Raw genomic sequence first — 15,188 nt, forward strand, 5'->3', positions numbered from 1 at the left:
GTTCAGTGCAGTTGGAGGGGGAACTGCAGAAGAATACCGGAGAATGCCGGAGACGCGGCCGCCGCAGCAGCACACCGCCACCTGGAGATTGACGGGCTAAACCCGTAGCGCATGGGAAAGTACCTGAAACCCGGAGTCTCCGGGTCAAACCCGGAGAGGTGGCAACCCTGCTTATGGCACATGGCATTATGGCCCATGGCATTATGGCACACGGCAACCCTGCTTATGGCACCCTTTGGATTTCAATGGATTAGCCCATTATGGGATTTTTTAATTAAGGAATGCAAAAGACAATGTTCTGTCTCATTCTATTGATGCTAATGGGATTATCAATCTCGTGCATGTTGCACTGATATAAAGGAGCAGCTCAGTGAGCAGCGACACGGACTCGCTAAACACTGACACTGAGTTTGAATCAGGGGAACCTGGTTTAATTCCTGCTGGCTAAATAAGCATCTATAGTACTATATACTATAGCATCTATAGTAGCCATATAGACAAGACTACGATTAAAAATAACTATACAGGATATCCGAGCCTGATCCAGGATTGCTATAAAAGATCTGCTTTATACCCAGTCATGTATGTACAGTGTGTGCAGTGTGTGCAGTGTGTGCAGTGTGTACAGTCTAAGACGTGTGGCTGCCACCAAATCGACACCAGCGCTCCGCTGCCAGGACAACTTGCCGCCATCCACCATTTCTAAATGTCCTCGGAGGATCTCCCCATCTCCGCCGCCGGCATTTGTGAGTGCAGCCGCAGATCTCTCCAGCCGCAGATCTCCCCCAGCCGCAGATCTCCCCCAGCCGCAGATCTCCCCAGCCGCAGATCTCTCCAGCCGCAGATCTCCCCAGCCGCAGATCTCCCCAGCTGCAGATCTCCCCAGCCGCAGGGCCGTCTCTCCAGCATCAGGGCCGTCTCCCCAGCATCAGGGCCGTCTCCCCAGCATCAGGGCCGTCTCTCAAGCATCAGGGCCGTCTCTCCAGCATCAGGGCCGTCTCTCCAGCATCAGGGCCGTCTCCCCAGCATCAGGGCCGTCTCTCCAGCATCAGGGCCGTCTCCCCAGCATCAGGGCCGTCTCCCCAGCATCAGGGCCGTCTCCCCAGCATCAGGGCCGTCTCTCCAGCATCAGGGCCGTCTCCCCAGCCGCAGGGCCGTCTCCCCAGCATCAGGGCCGTCTCCCCAGCCGCAGGGCCGTCTCCCCAGCCGCAGGGCCGTCTCCCCAGCCGCAGGGCCGTCTCCCCAGCATCAGGGCCGTCTCCCCAGCATCAGGTCCGTCTCCCCAGCCGCAGGGCCGTCTCCCCAGCATCAGGGCCGTCTCTCCAGCATCAGGGCCGTCTCTCCAGCATCAGGGCCGTCTCTCCAGCATCAGGGCCGTCTCCCCAGCATCAGGGCCGTCTCCCCAGCATCAGGGCCGTCTCCCCAGCATCAGGGCCGTCTCTCCAGCATCAGGGCCGTCTCCCCAGCATCAGGGCCGTCTCCCCAGCATCAGGGCCGTCTCCCCAGCCGCAGGGCCGTCTCCCCAGCCGCAGGGCCGTCTCCCCAGCCGCAGGGCCGTCTCCCCAGCCGCAGGGCCGTCTCCCCAGTCGCCACCGCTCTGCTGGCATTTGTGAGCGCGCCCGTGCGTGCGCCCAGCCGGGACGATATTTTTCATTTCCTGCGGGAAATGTAAAAATGTATCCTGGTTGGGCGCATGCACGGGCGCGCTCACAAATGCCGGTTGAGCGGCGGAGGCTGGAGAGATCCCACAAGTCCAATCCGAGGATGGCGGAGAGTTGTCCTGGTGGCGGAATGCTTGTGGCAATTTGGTTGCGACCAAGAGGCCGCAGCCAAACGTCCTATTCCGTGGTATGTATGTTCTGTATATTTTTCGTTATATAGCACCCACAATGTACTCAGCACCTTAACAAAAAAAAGAACGTGTAGTACAGGAAATGATAATACAATAAGTACAGCTCAACCCCGTTATAACGCAAATCCGCTTATAATGCGATGTAACCGTGGCTCCCAATTTTTCGTATTTATGAATACTTTACAACACGATTATTGGTATCTTAAATACTTTATTGTACAACGCATACAATTGTACATTATTTCTAATGCGATTTGCTTATAACGCGATGTGATTCTTTGGACCCCAAGCACAGCTTTATAGGGGGGTTGGGCTGTACCAACAAAATCCGGCAATAGGAAAGGAAATCCGTGCCACAGAGAGCTTACAATCTAAGCGGTATGCTGGGAGACTTACAGAGACGGCAGGTGGGGGAATAAGTGCTGTAGATGGCAGTGCTTTGTAGGCGTGACTATGGGTGTGGTACAGTAGCCATTAGTCTGGGCCATTGAAATGCTTCATTTAGGAGGGGAGTGTTAAGGTTTGACTTAAAGGGGAAGAGAGAAGGTGCTTGTCAACAGTGCAATCATGTCATAAGGCCAACTTCTGACAATAACCATTTGACTGGGAATTATTTCAGTGTGAAGGCACCTTCAGGAAAGAATATTCTTTCTTACATTGATTGTGAGTATCCTAGTTTTAATGCCTCCTATTTTTGTAGAAAACAGTACATTCTAGAAACATGGCAATTACACAACTATCTATATCAGTTCTCACGCAAATAGGACAAGTGTGCTACATTAGGACCAAAGAACTTAAAATTGTACACGCAGGTGTCTTTCAAATGCCACAACATCACATGACCTCAGTTAGCGAACATAGAAATGGATCAAGAATGATAGCAAATCCACTAAATCAGTGGTGGGCAACTCCAGTCCTGAAGACCCATCCAAGGTTAGATTTTAAGGATATCCCTGCGTCAGCACAGGTGGCTCAATCAGTGGCTCAGTCTTCCACTGAAGCTGGGATATCCTTAAAACCAGACCGATAGAAGGGGTCTTGAGGACCGGAGTTGAGCCCCCTGCGCTAAATCCCATCCAGATCCAATGCACTAAGTAGGTCAGTAATCACTAAGATTTTCACAAGTCGCTCCAATCTGCACGATGCAGAGAACGAACTGCTGGTGCTTTCTTGCAGTTTATAACTGGGTGGGATGACCACAGCGTTATTACAATTGCGCTTTTATTGCAAGGCTGCAACCCAAGCTGCACATTAAATAACCAATCCATGCAAATCTGTTCCCCTGCAGCAGGGACCGGGGAACCATGCAACACATTAAGCATTCTGATCCCCGGGGAATACCAGTCTTTTCACAGGGCACTGGGCAGATGGATCAAAGTGCAGCAACAGGAGAGTGAAATGTTCCATAAACATGGCAAAGTGGCACGAGTCAGTAACCCCTCACTATTTACTGTCAGGAAAAGCCCCCCATTGGGTCATAAGACATCATCTCCTAGTTTGAAGCACATGATGCGGCTCCATTTCAGGAATATGCCGACCAAAACGGATTTCTCAAAAAGATCCTCAGTGTTTACAGGCTAGAACATCACAGAGATTAGAGCAGGGGGGCTCAACTGTGGCCCTCAAGCCCCCCTCCCCAAGTCAGGTTTTCAAGATAATCTTTCGCTCAGTCTCTGCTTCAGCACAGGTGGCTCAACCAGTCCCTGCATCAGCACAGGTCGCTCAATCAGAGGCTCAGTCGGAGACTGATTGAACCAGCTGTGCTGCTGAAGCTGGGATACCCTGAAAACCTGGCTTGAAGGGGGGCGGGGGCTTGAGGACTGGAGTTGCGCCCCCCTGATTTAGAAGACAGACAGCTGCATCCTTGAATGCTATCGTTATATTGAGGACAGGGATTAAAAGTGTCAAATACATTCAGGACAGACAAGAGTTCTGCACGGAAATCCCCACTGTTTCCAATGCCACATACAGTATGCACGTGTGAGATTTAGTTTTTCTTTTGGGAATGGGGATCAAAGGAATCTCATGCAACAGGAGACAGGAGAAAGGCACAGACTAGAAAATAAAAAGGTTCTGGTTTCTCTTACCTGATTTTCGCTTTGATGATTCATAATCCCTAAAAAAGAAACAGCAGCAGATAGACATGGTTAGTGAAGGGATATTGGGGGGCAGGAAAAAGGAAGTGCCCCACCCATACAGTGCAAAGTCCCCTCTGTGTCAGCTCTCCCTGCTTTAGCTAGAGGCTGTGGTGACGGAGATTGCATTGACAGGACCACATCAGCATCTTGTTGCTACAGGCAGCTGCGGCTCCAGTACTATGGGACCGAGAGAGCCATGTGATCATCTCAAGACAGAATGAACCATCCCTAATTATACGGGGGAGCTTTGCCTGGTTTTAAAAGACGTTTTGACGGATTGTTACGTACACAGAGGTGCTGAGCCCTGCTGCAGGGAACCACTGCCGTTCTAGTGCCTGGGCTTCTGTTTAAATAGCATTGTATGCTCCATGATAAAAAATATTGTCTAGTGTTTGATAAATGGTGGCATACTTCAGTGTAGAAAGGAATATTTCTATTCGGTGCTTCACAGAAATACAATGAAACAATGTGTTGATCCCAAGCATTCATCATCCAGCAGCATTACTTAGGGAGGGTCGGAAAGGCTCTGTATACATAAGCAGAGCAACTCCAAGCAGAAAACTGGAATCCAAAAGAAAATAGGCTTTGTTTTATTAACCAGTGTGTTCATGATAACATCTCATCGAATAGGAAGATTTGTCTATGCAAAAGAGGCCAATGACATATAGTGTTACACATGTATGATAATAAAGCAGAGGCCCCTTCCCCCCCAGATGCCTATATAAATGTAATTCATATACTGTATGTATGTACTGTATGTCTTTATTTATATAGCGCCATTAATGTACATCGCGCGTTACAGCAGTAATAAGCGTGACAATCATATAAATAACAAATAACAAACAGTGGGAAGAAGAGCTTCAGACATAAAAGGTAACATTAAGGAAAAGGAGTCCCTGCCCCAAAGAGCTTACAGTCTAATTGTAACTGTTAGTATCCTGCCCCCTGACCATGTCCTGATCTTTCTTTTGCGGTAAGAAACCATGATATTGAGCTCCAGCTTCTGAGGTTACCATGGTAACTTTAGCCTGCACGGGGCTCTGGGAGAGCTCCATTTTGACCTCCCGGGCACTTAATATTCCACATCCTTATCTCCTAAACAGAGCGTTAGATTGAAGTGATTTATGGAGGTTTTATTTTACATACTAGACCTGTAAGAAACGTGTTCCATCGTAACACAGAATTTAGGATTTGCAGCTAAACGGAAACACGTTTCTATAATTCTATATAATTGTTCTGCTACATCGCCTCCAAAGGGTTAAGATATTCTGTACTGCAAAATGGGTCACAAGAGCCCATGAATTCACTGAGCAAATACTTGGTGTGCTACCTCAGTACAGTGAAAGTAAAGAATAACTGCAGAGAGAGTAAGAAGGGTCACTAAAGCACTACATTGAAGGGGAGAAAAAATGGGGTTTCAAAGTCCGGCAGTGCAGAGGTTTCCTATTTAATTAGACTTCTAAATACCTTAACTATCAAAAAGATCAACTTTCAATATGCTGTACTCGTCGCCACTAACATACTTCCTTTCCGACCCCATGATAAATGAAAATAGTCTGAAAAAACATGGCTTATAAAAGGAATATGAAGTGCAGCGTCCCGGGTCTGTTTGCATCAGACCAAGATTTAGGAGAATGCTGAGCCACCTCTCTTCAAACCATTTACTAACCAAACGTGATGTGGAAGTACTTAACCTTAATGTCACGTAGTGCACAGTGCTCTAACGGGGATGGTTTGCCTTTAGAAGGGGGGGGGGGGGGGGGGGAGAACTCTATAGCATGGGCCCCTAAAAGCTACCCCTAACGCCAGCGGGGCACCCGCCCGAAGAGAACAACCTCATCAAACTTGTTTTATGTTCTAAAACACGGAGAGCTGGCCAAGAAAAACGTTGCTATTTGATGAGGAAAGAAAAAGATAATAAAACACTTTAAGCAATATGCCATTTATTTTGCTTCATCGGCTGGGGGGTGACTTGTGCTTTCAACAGCAGATGTCAGTCATAGCGCACACAGGCTCCCAGTGGGTTACATACTCAACGTGAGAAAGCGAGAAGCTTGGAATGTAACCTCATAATGTTGTGATAATAATCCAAAGCATGTGATACACCCCCCTACCCCGGAGCCACTTTACAGTATCGCAGTCATTGTCTGCTTTCCCAAATACAGTATCAGTCTGTTTGCTGCTGGAAATAAAAAAGATAAACTCAACCATCAATTCAGACATCTGCGTTTCATTTTTTTCTGTTTATCCTTTTCTTCATTTTCTTTTTTTTAACCTAACCCTTCCGGGCCCAGGTGGTGTTCATGAGATGGCACAAGAGCTAAAATGCACCCAAAAATCAGACGTGGTTTTAAAGCTGCAGACCAAGCAATATCCTACTTGTAGCGTTTTTAAAAAAAAAAATGTGTGTGTGCCAAGCACGCACATTTTAAGTGAAACTTCCTTGTCTTTTGTCACTGTTTTGTCGCAGATATTGTATTTGTGATGGTGATGTTTTTAATTAAAAATCATAATACAATTTCAGTGCCAAAGCGCAAAGACGTTTGACTTAGAACGCATGTTTTAGCTATTTGCACTTCTATATTTATAGTAACTATGACTTCCTTGTGTGTGTGAGTCAGTGTGTGTCAGTCAGTGTATGTGTGTGTGTCGGTCAGTGTGTGTGTGTGTCAGTGTGTGTGTGTGTCAGTGTGTGTCAGTGTGTGTCAGTCAGTGTGTGTGTGTGTGTGTGTGTGTGTGTGTGTGTGTCCGTGAGTATGCGTCAGTCAGTGTGTGTGTGTGTGTGTGTGTGTGTGTGTCAGTCAGTGTGTGTGTGTGTGTGTGTGTGTGTCAGTCAGAGTGTGTGTGTCACAAACTCAGTCAGTGTCTCTTCCTCTCCCTCCCCTGACGTCACTGATGGTCTCTTCTGCAAGCAGTGACGTCACTTCCGTCATGGAATTTTGTTACAACACAAGAGATTTTTCCTATCAAAACTCTGTAGGCTCCAGCAAAGTAGTTTCACTTAAAAAAAAAAAAAAAACAATTTTAAATTACAGTTTTAATGTATTATAATGTAACAAGCCTTTTTTTGTTTCTATAGCAACAGTTTACAAAGTCACATCCCCTTCCTCTTCTGAAACAGGCTCTGGCAAACCCCTTTTTGAGCTCTGCCCTCTCTCTAGCAGTGCACCAATTGTATCTAGTGACTGCCTGGTCACATGATCTTCCCCACAGAACTTTGCATCTTTGGTCGTCTTCTGCTGCACTGACAGCAATTTAGTGAACCCGAGCCAAATTTTCGCCCATCGATCACAGGGGAACGGATCAATCGACAACTTAGCTAATTACTTATCAGTGTGTGGATTGTATTGATGCACATTATAAATGGGCAAAATACATTAAAAAAAACACAGATCGGACTGCTGCTTTAAAAAAATGTTATTAAAAATTGGAAAAATGTATTTAACACTGTTGTGAAACTCTAACTATGTATTTCAGACAGATATAAAGAATATTTCTGCAGTCCAAGTAGGAAGTGCGGAAGTCTGCACAATAAATCCCACTTCTTTAATAAGCAAGTGGAATAATATGTTTCGAAATAAAAAAAAGTAGAGGTTGTCTGGGTGTCATTTTTTTTTAAAGTATTGGTACTTTCGGTGGAAAATTAAATAGTAGCGGTACTTTTCACCCCCTAGTGCCAGCAGTTTTACCACTGCCCTAGTGTTGCTGCAGCCGACTTTCTCTGTAATTCAGTGCAGCGTGTGGAGGGATCTCTGAGCGTGTAATACTAGTGATCACATGACTACGTGGCCAAATTATCTGTGGCATCTTGTTCCGCTTCTGGCACCAAATGAGTTAAACCAATACGGGGATTTAATTTTTTTTTAAATGAAACCTTGACAGAAAACAGATAATCTATTACTGATTGGATGAAAGTGCTGCTTTTCCCCACCAGAATGGCACCATTGTGTATACGCGGCAGTACTGTACATCATTCTCCTAATATCCACCTCTTAGGTTGCACCATCCGGAATGTATCATGGGTACGAGGTCCTCAGTGAAGTATAATATTTAGCTCCCACTTGCTCGTGGCAGGAGATTGAACTGCTCACAGTATATAGATCACCCCAGCTGCACAATTCATTAGCAAATTGTCCCCTATTGACCTATTCGTAGAAACATTTGACAGTAAAACCTGATTTTGCAGACCCCAATAAAAATGCCCATTCTCAGGAGTTTCCCTCAGAGCGTGCTTTCTAAATCTATCCTAAATCAATGTAATTGTTGTGCTACTTAGGCCGTGCCTATAGAGCCGTCGATAGCGACGGCGACACGATGGGTGACGTCAACCGTTGCCACCGGCGAAAGTTATATTTCGCCGTGCGGCGGCGTCGCGTAATTTCGGCAATTTGATTGGTTCAAGGGCCGTCACGTGACGCGACAGCCCTTGAAAAATCAAATTTGGCCGTCTACCAGTTTTTGCGACGTCGCTCCGACGCTTTGTCGCCGTCGCGCGCACGTGGCGACGGAAATGCTTTTGTTTTCGGGCGACGTCGCGTCGCCGTCACTATAAGCACGGCCTTACTCTTTTAAATGGTCATTTTAACATTCATGTCTACATTCATAATAATAGCATGTTCTTGTATTGCTCTGCTAGGTACATAGCGCTTTACAGAGACATTTTGCAGGCACAGGTCCCTGCCCCGTGGAGCTTACAATCTATGTTTGTGGTGCCTGAGGCACAGGGAGATAAAGGGACTTGCCCAAGGTCACAAGGAGCTGACACCGGGAATTGAACCAGGCTCTACTCACTGAGCCGCTCCTTCTCCATTCAACCAAGCCCACATATTTACAATAAAATGAATCAAATGTCAACAAGATCACATTATTTGGTACAGTAGTTGGTTGGGTGCTTTGTCTTTTCTGCCAACTGGGTCAAATTCTCTAAGTGGGTCTTTGAAAACAAAGAGATGTTTAACCTCCTGAACATACATAATACTGATAGAGGGAGGTGCTCTCCTGGTGGGATGAAGGAGCAGATGCCCGTGCAATCTCTGTGATCGTTCAATGTGCTGGCTTCAATTCTATGTTCTTGTACAAGTTGTACTGTTTTTTTGGGGGATATCCCATTGCTTTGAATAAACTTTCATGCACCAAGTCATGAGGATCTGTGGAAAACCTCAGTTCTGTGCATAATGAGCTTTGGAAGGAAGCGGTGTGCTTTTATTTTTACCATATGAACATATTATGCTTTCTATTGAACAGCACAGATGGGACAATCCATTCTTAGAGGCCCCTCCCCATTCTGTAAGGACAAAGAGCATTAGGAGACTGAAAAGCAGTATCTCAGTATTGTTATACACAGGTAAAACACCGATCTTACGCAACAGTTTGCAACAAATTATTTTTTTAATTATTGAAGAGATTTGATAAGTTTTTTTTGTTTTTTTTTTTAAATATTAGCAAAAAGATTAAAATGAATAAAAAGCAAGAATGTAGCAAGGAGAACACGAGACACAAGGTACATGGAAACGGAGACTTGCTAAGTGATGCCTACAAAGCAGAGATCCTGTCACTGAATTAGGTTTGCAAAATCATTTAGTTTGGTTTCAGAGCAGTATGATATGGGATTTCGCCTTAAAGAACTCAAAGTGAATTACTGTTAATATAATTTATGCTTCTGCTCTTTTATATAGTTACTCTATATTTCCAACGGTGCAGCATTTCTTAACTCATGCAATGCTGAAGGGGAATGTTCCACATTGTTCCATTAGTAAAAAGATGATTTACATATAAAAAAAAAATCACATACACATTTTGTGATAGTGGATAGTTCCTAAAGATAATTACACTGTACAATTGTAGACACATTGTACCAGTCAAAGATACTTTGCTGAATGATTGAGCTTAAAACTTCAAAGCTGTCTAAATCTGTCCCACCTTATTACAGCTCAACCCCGTTATAACGCGAACCCGCTTATAACGCGATGCAAGCGTGCCTCCCAATTTTCGTATTTATGAATACTTTACAACACGATTATTGGTATCTTAAATAATTTATTGTACAACGCATACAATTGTACATTATTTCTAATGCGATCCGCTTATAACGCGATGCAAGCGTGCCTCCCAATTTTCGTATTTATGAATACTTTACAACAGGGGAGCGAAAACTTTTTTCCCTGCGCCCCCCTGCCGGCGGTCCACTCACCTCCGTGCCCCCGTTCACCCCGCTCCGGCGTCATGACATCACGTTGCCATAGCATTGTGACGTCACATGACCTTGCTGAGTCATTTGACGCCGCATTGCCATGGCGACACGTGTGACAAGCTGCCAGAGCCAAGGTATGTTAGGTTTACAGAGGCCCTGCAACTCCCCCGGCACTTAATTTAAGTGCCTTCGGGAAGCACACGGGGCCTCTGCAAACCCTGCGCACCCCCGCACTCAGTCTCGCGCCCCCCCGCACTCAGTCTCGCGCCCCCCAGTTTGCGCACCGCTGCTTTACAACACGACTATTGGCATCTTAAATACTGTATTGTACAACGCATACAATTGTACATTATTTCTAACGCGATCCGCTTATAACGCGATGTGATTCTTTGGACCCCAAGCACCGCGTTATAAGGGGGTTGAGCTGTACTTGGTATCGGGTAATAGCCAAACATTTTTCATAATAAATATTATCCCGGTAATATTGTTATCATTACAAATATCTGTTAAATAGGAAAAAAGACTAACGTTTTTAATGAATGTTTTAAAAATACATTATTAGGAAGGGAGTGTAGTTCATTGTAATATTTCTTAATAATTTTTTATTATTATATAATATATATAATATTTCCGCTTATCATTTCGCATCAGAGATGAGGTATGGAAGGGATAAATAGGAGGGGAAGCGATCCTCCAGAGGAGGGTACAGCTGTCACTGAGGGGTGGAGAGTTAAGAATGGGTGACGAATAGAGTTAAGAACGGGTGACGGATCCCCTTTACGTTGGCAGATCTACCTTTTATGCATCTTAACCATGTGGGTGCCCTAGGACAGTCAATATGTCATGGGGACTGCCACTCCGGGGGTCCCATGATGTAGTGACGCCCAAAGAGTGTCCTGAGTTGTCATGGAGCCCAGGAGGCGATCTGCCCAGCAGTGAAACGGAGGAGGACTCTTCCGTTACTTGGACAATGACTGCCATGGTCACGTGACTGCTATTGCCGCACTGTGTCGGAGGGGCAGTGACACTCAGGTAGCACAACCCCTCTGACACTCAAAGGATTAAACTGCATGTCACTACCTGTCCCTAAAACATCTATGAATCTCATGGATGACTGACGGTAGTTTCACAATAACACAAAATGTCAATATGGACTTATTTTTTATTATCGCGATATCACTATCATATGTTGCCCAACTCTACATAGCACAACTGGAAATAGGCTTGGCTGCCCCAGTAACTTTGCCCTCTTTTTCTGCTGCAATTTTATGTAACTTGCAGAAGGGCTGTGTGTGATTGCATGCTTATCACCCCATGCTACTTACACCTGGCACAGACAGGAGCCGAGATAAAATAATAATAATAATAATAATAATGTGCAAATTGACAGAATTTGCATGGTAACTCATAGACCAAACCACAGCAATAAGATGTATAGTTTATAATCGGGCACGGCTTTTCAACTAGCTTTCGAAAGGGGCTCCATTATAAACAAATGTATGAGTACGAGGGCCAGAAGTTTAGTATAGTGTCATTTTAGCTTCTGTGTACCATTATACTTTAATAAAAGAATACCCCTGATCTATAGTATGAGCATTGCATTTAAAAATATTCTTCAGGGGTGCACTGTGAATATAAACTACATGTGAATAAATACTGTGAATAAACTTCATTTTAAACACCATATTGTGCATATTTTGTAGCCGCAAAAAGTGAAAAAGAAGCGACTTAATGAACAAATTCCAAATCCAGTCGCCTCTAGAGCTTAGTTACATTACTACTATGTGACTTCAGAATGGGTAATAAAAATGTAATGGAACTCTTAATATTGAAATAAAGTCAAGATTCCGTGTAAATTGGTGCCAAGTAAAGGATTTATCTGTGCTTTTTACTAAATTGATAAAATGATCAAATACTTTGCCAGGAATATCATTGGAGATGAAACCAAACACTTGGCTGGCGAGTGCATGTCACCGAGATTCATGTGCTCTGTAATCCAAGCATAGTAAAATACAAACAAAGTAACACTTCCAGTCTCTCTGTATTGTGTACACTGGCTAGTGTCCTCAATGCTGCGCTCGTCTCTACTATTCACTCATACCTGAAAGCTTTCTTCTTTGTAACCGCTCTCTGGACATATGCAAGACATCATATGCAATACATCTTTCTTTATGGGTGTGCTGTCTCCAGCTCTGTGTTTTTGCTCCTGCTGTGGCCTGGTAACCCTTTTTTCAGTTCCTCCCCTTCTTGGGCTCCTCTATTACTACGTAGCTCAGTACCAGAGCTGTCTTTCTGCCAGTTGCCATCAGCAACTACTCTTCCCCCTCCTCATGGCTTTTGTTTGTGTCTCTTCCTGCTTCTAGGGAGAGCTTTCTGTTTTTCACTCATGGTCAGCTAAGTACTTTTGCTCTTGCAGTCTGTGGCCTTGTCTCACCCTCTGCAATCCTAGGGTTAGCATTGTTTTTTTTTTTTTACCATACTCCGTATTTTGTGCATTCTGTGACGTATTCATTTCTGTTTGTTCCTGCACTTAAAGTTAATCAGAGATTCAAAGAAGACTCCATCTTTGTATGAAAGAAGGGGATGAGTTAACTGCATGTCAAGGCTTACTGAGCCCCAAGTAGGCCCAAGAAAGAATGAGAGTGTTTCAGAACTTTCACTCCAAATCAGGGGTCTCAAACTCATTCCTCAAGGGCCACCAACAGGCCAGGTTTTATGGATATCCCTGATTTAGCACAGGTGGCTCAATCAGTGGCTGAGTCTTTGACAAATAGCGAGCCACTGATTGAGCCACCTGTGCTGAAGTATGGATATCCATAAAACCTGGCCTGTTTGTGGCCCTTGAGGACGGAGTTTGACACCCCCTGTTCTAGATCATCTAAATACTTGATCACAATTCTATAGCATGCCCCTTGCAATGTCAAATATGTTCACCCTACTATCAATTGTGACTCAGAGACATCATACACTGCTTAGGTTTCAATGGTTTTAGGGATTCACTACTATCTAACTCAGTGATTTCCAACCTTTTTTGTTTGGAGGAACCCTTGAAGTATTTAAAAAAATCTCGGGGAACCCCTATCTGGCTGACACATATTAGGTTCGACAGGGGTCAGTCACAACATTTCACACCTCACGAGCCCCCTCTATTTCCCACAATCTACCCATGTATTTCTCTCCCATCCGTCTCACTAACTCTCCCCCCCTCCCGCCTTGCATGTATTTATCCTTGCATCTCACTCTTACTCTTTTCCTCACTCAGTCCCTCCCGTCCCCCTCCCTTTTCTCACTCGACCCTACCTTCTGTCAATTACCCCACTCTCACTCAATCCACCCTACAAAATACATACCAAAAAACCCCACCTCACGATGTGCGAAAAGGAAATGTGCAGACAAAGCTTCCACCTCTTCCCTCTTCTCATCTGCATTGGTCTTCTAACAGGGACTGGGTGGGCTAGAGGTTCAGTAATACCTGAATGACAAACCCTCCCTCAGTATGAGGCCTCTGTGAAAAAAGCATTGTGATCAACTTCCAAGGAAACCAAACCTGCCAAATGTTTGCTCTTACATTTCCAGCGATCGGCATTACATTAAAGCAGCAAAACACCATAGACTACATCTTGTTTTCTTCTTCTAGGATGGAAGCAGGGCGTCTCCAGAGCCGAACCCCGTTCATTTCAGCTCTGGGGACCCCCTGCTTCCAGAGATACTTACCTCCATAATAGAAATCCTCCCAGGGGAGGTCTGTACGCCGCACAGCCGTGGAGTAAAAACTTCAGAGAAGGCTGATCAGTGATTCATGAGAAACTTTAATGAAACAAAGTGCAAACGGACCCTCTTGACGCGTTTCGGCCCGTCAGGCCTTTGTCAAAACACTCTTTTGTGTACGAAACGCGTTGGGCAGTTTGTGAGAGTTTATTTGGACTAAGGCAGAGTACCCACAGGAGTGATCGAGGTAAAGCAGTAGGAGAAGGGGGTTTTGGCATTTTGACCCGCCCCCGGTGACGTATTTCTGGCAGACAGCGTTTGGAGAGTCTGAGACCCACCCCCGGTGACGCACATCCAGTTGCGGAGCTAGGGACAGTGTTTGGAGCAACTCCTGGACGCCACGCATCCATCAGACGCCGCGGCTGTGCATCACTCACCATACACCCCTGTCTGTATTAAACGAACGTCCTGTAAATAGGATTCCGGTTTTACCACCGGATCCGTCATCTGCCTTGTTCATTTTATATTTTTTGTGTATTAAATTAACTCTTGTATTATTTGTCAGCCTTGCTTGTGTTTGTCTAGTATTGTCTTGTCCTGTTTGTCTTATGTGTTTATACTGTAGCATTGTTGCCCTATGATTTTTCTCTCTTTCCTCTCTCTTTGCATCACATGCTTCTGGTAACATCTTGCTGTGGAGCGTGAAGTGCAAGATTGGACATTTCTGGACACTTCTTTACCATTGGACTGAACTTTTTTCCTATATGGGACTCTGTAGGTGCCGGTTTGTATTGTTGTTTTTTGCTTTGTACTAACTGTGTTTTGGGTTAGTTTCACTCGGCAGCCTAGCCTTACATTATTAAGGTATAGTGTGTAAGGTCACACACATTTTTTATCACCTTATATATTTATATACAGTATACTGTTTATTATATATTCACAGCCTTTTAGCGCTATATACACCATTCTTTTTTTACCATACAGGGATGACGTCACGGCTTCCCATCGGTCCGCATGACAAGGGACATTTACATGCCGCCATTTTGTTAGGCACACATGTTCCCTGGCTGCAAGGATACTGGCACCCCTACGAAGGTAAGTATCTCTGGAATCAGGGGATCCCCAGACCTAAAATAAATGGGGTTCAGTTCTGGAGACCCCCTGCTTCAAACATTTTACAAAAAAAGATGTAGTGTAAGGTGTTTAGCTGCTTTAAGTTTCTTTTGAATGTTTTTTTGTTGCAAACTAACAGAGATTGCACGTTTAAAGCAGCAGTAGGTGAATATATACGTAGCCCCTG

At 44.9% G+C, this 15,188-nt stretch overlaps 1 protein-coding gene across 6 annotated transcripts in view; it reads right to left on the reverse strand.

Moving 5' to 3' along the window:
* Positions 1-15,188, reverse strand: part of SH3PXD2A (SH3 and PX domains 2A) — a 279,344-nt gene that overhangs the window by 101,152 nt on the left and 163,004 nt on the right. For 5 of the 6 annotated variants that reach the window (XM_075612535.1, XM_075612532.1, XM_075612531.1 and 2 more), the window contains one exon: positions 3,940-3,968. In XM_075612535.1, the coding sequence (XP_075468650.1) occupies positions 3,940-3,968 (29 nt within the window). Of the gene's footprint in view, positions 1-3,939; positions 4,013-15,188 lie in introns of those variants that run through there. The other variant, XM_075612536.1, reaches the window with a different exon arrangement.

Source organism: Ascaphus truei, chromosome 8 (assembly GCF_040206685.1).
Source record: "Ascaphus truei isolate aAscTru1 chromosome 8, aAscTru1.hap1, whole genome shotgun sequence".
Lineage (NCBI taxonomy): Eukaryota > Metazoa > Chordata > Amphibia > Anura > Ascaphidae > Ascaphus > Ascaphus truei.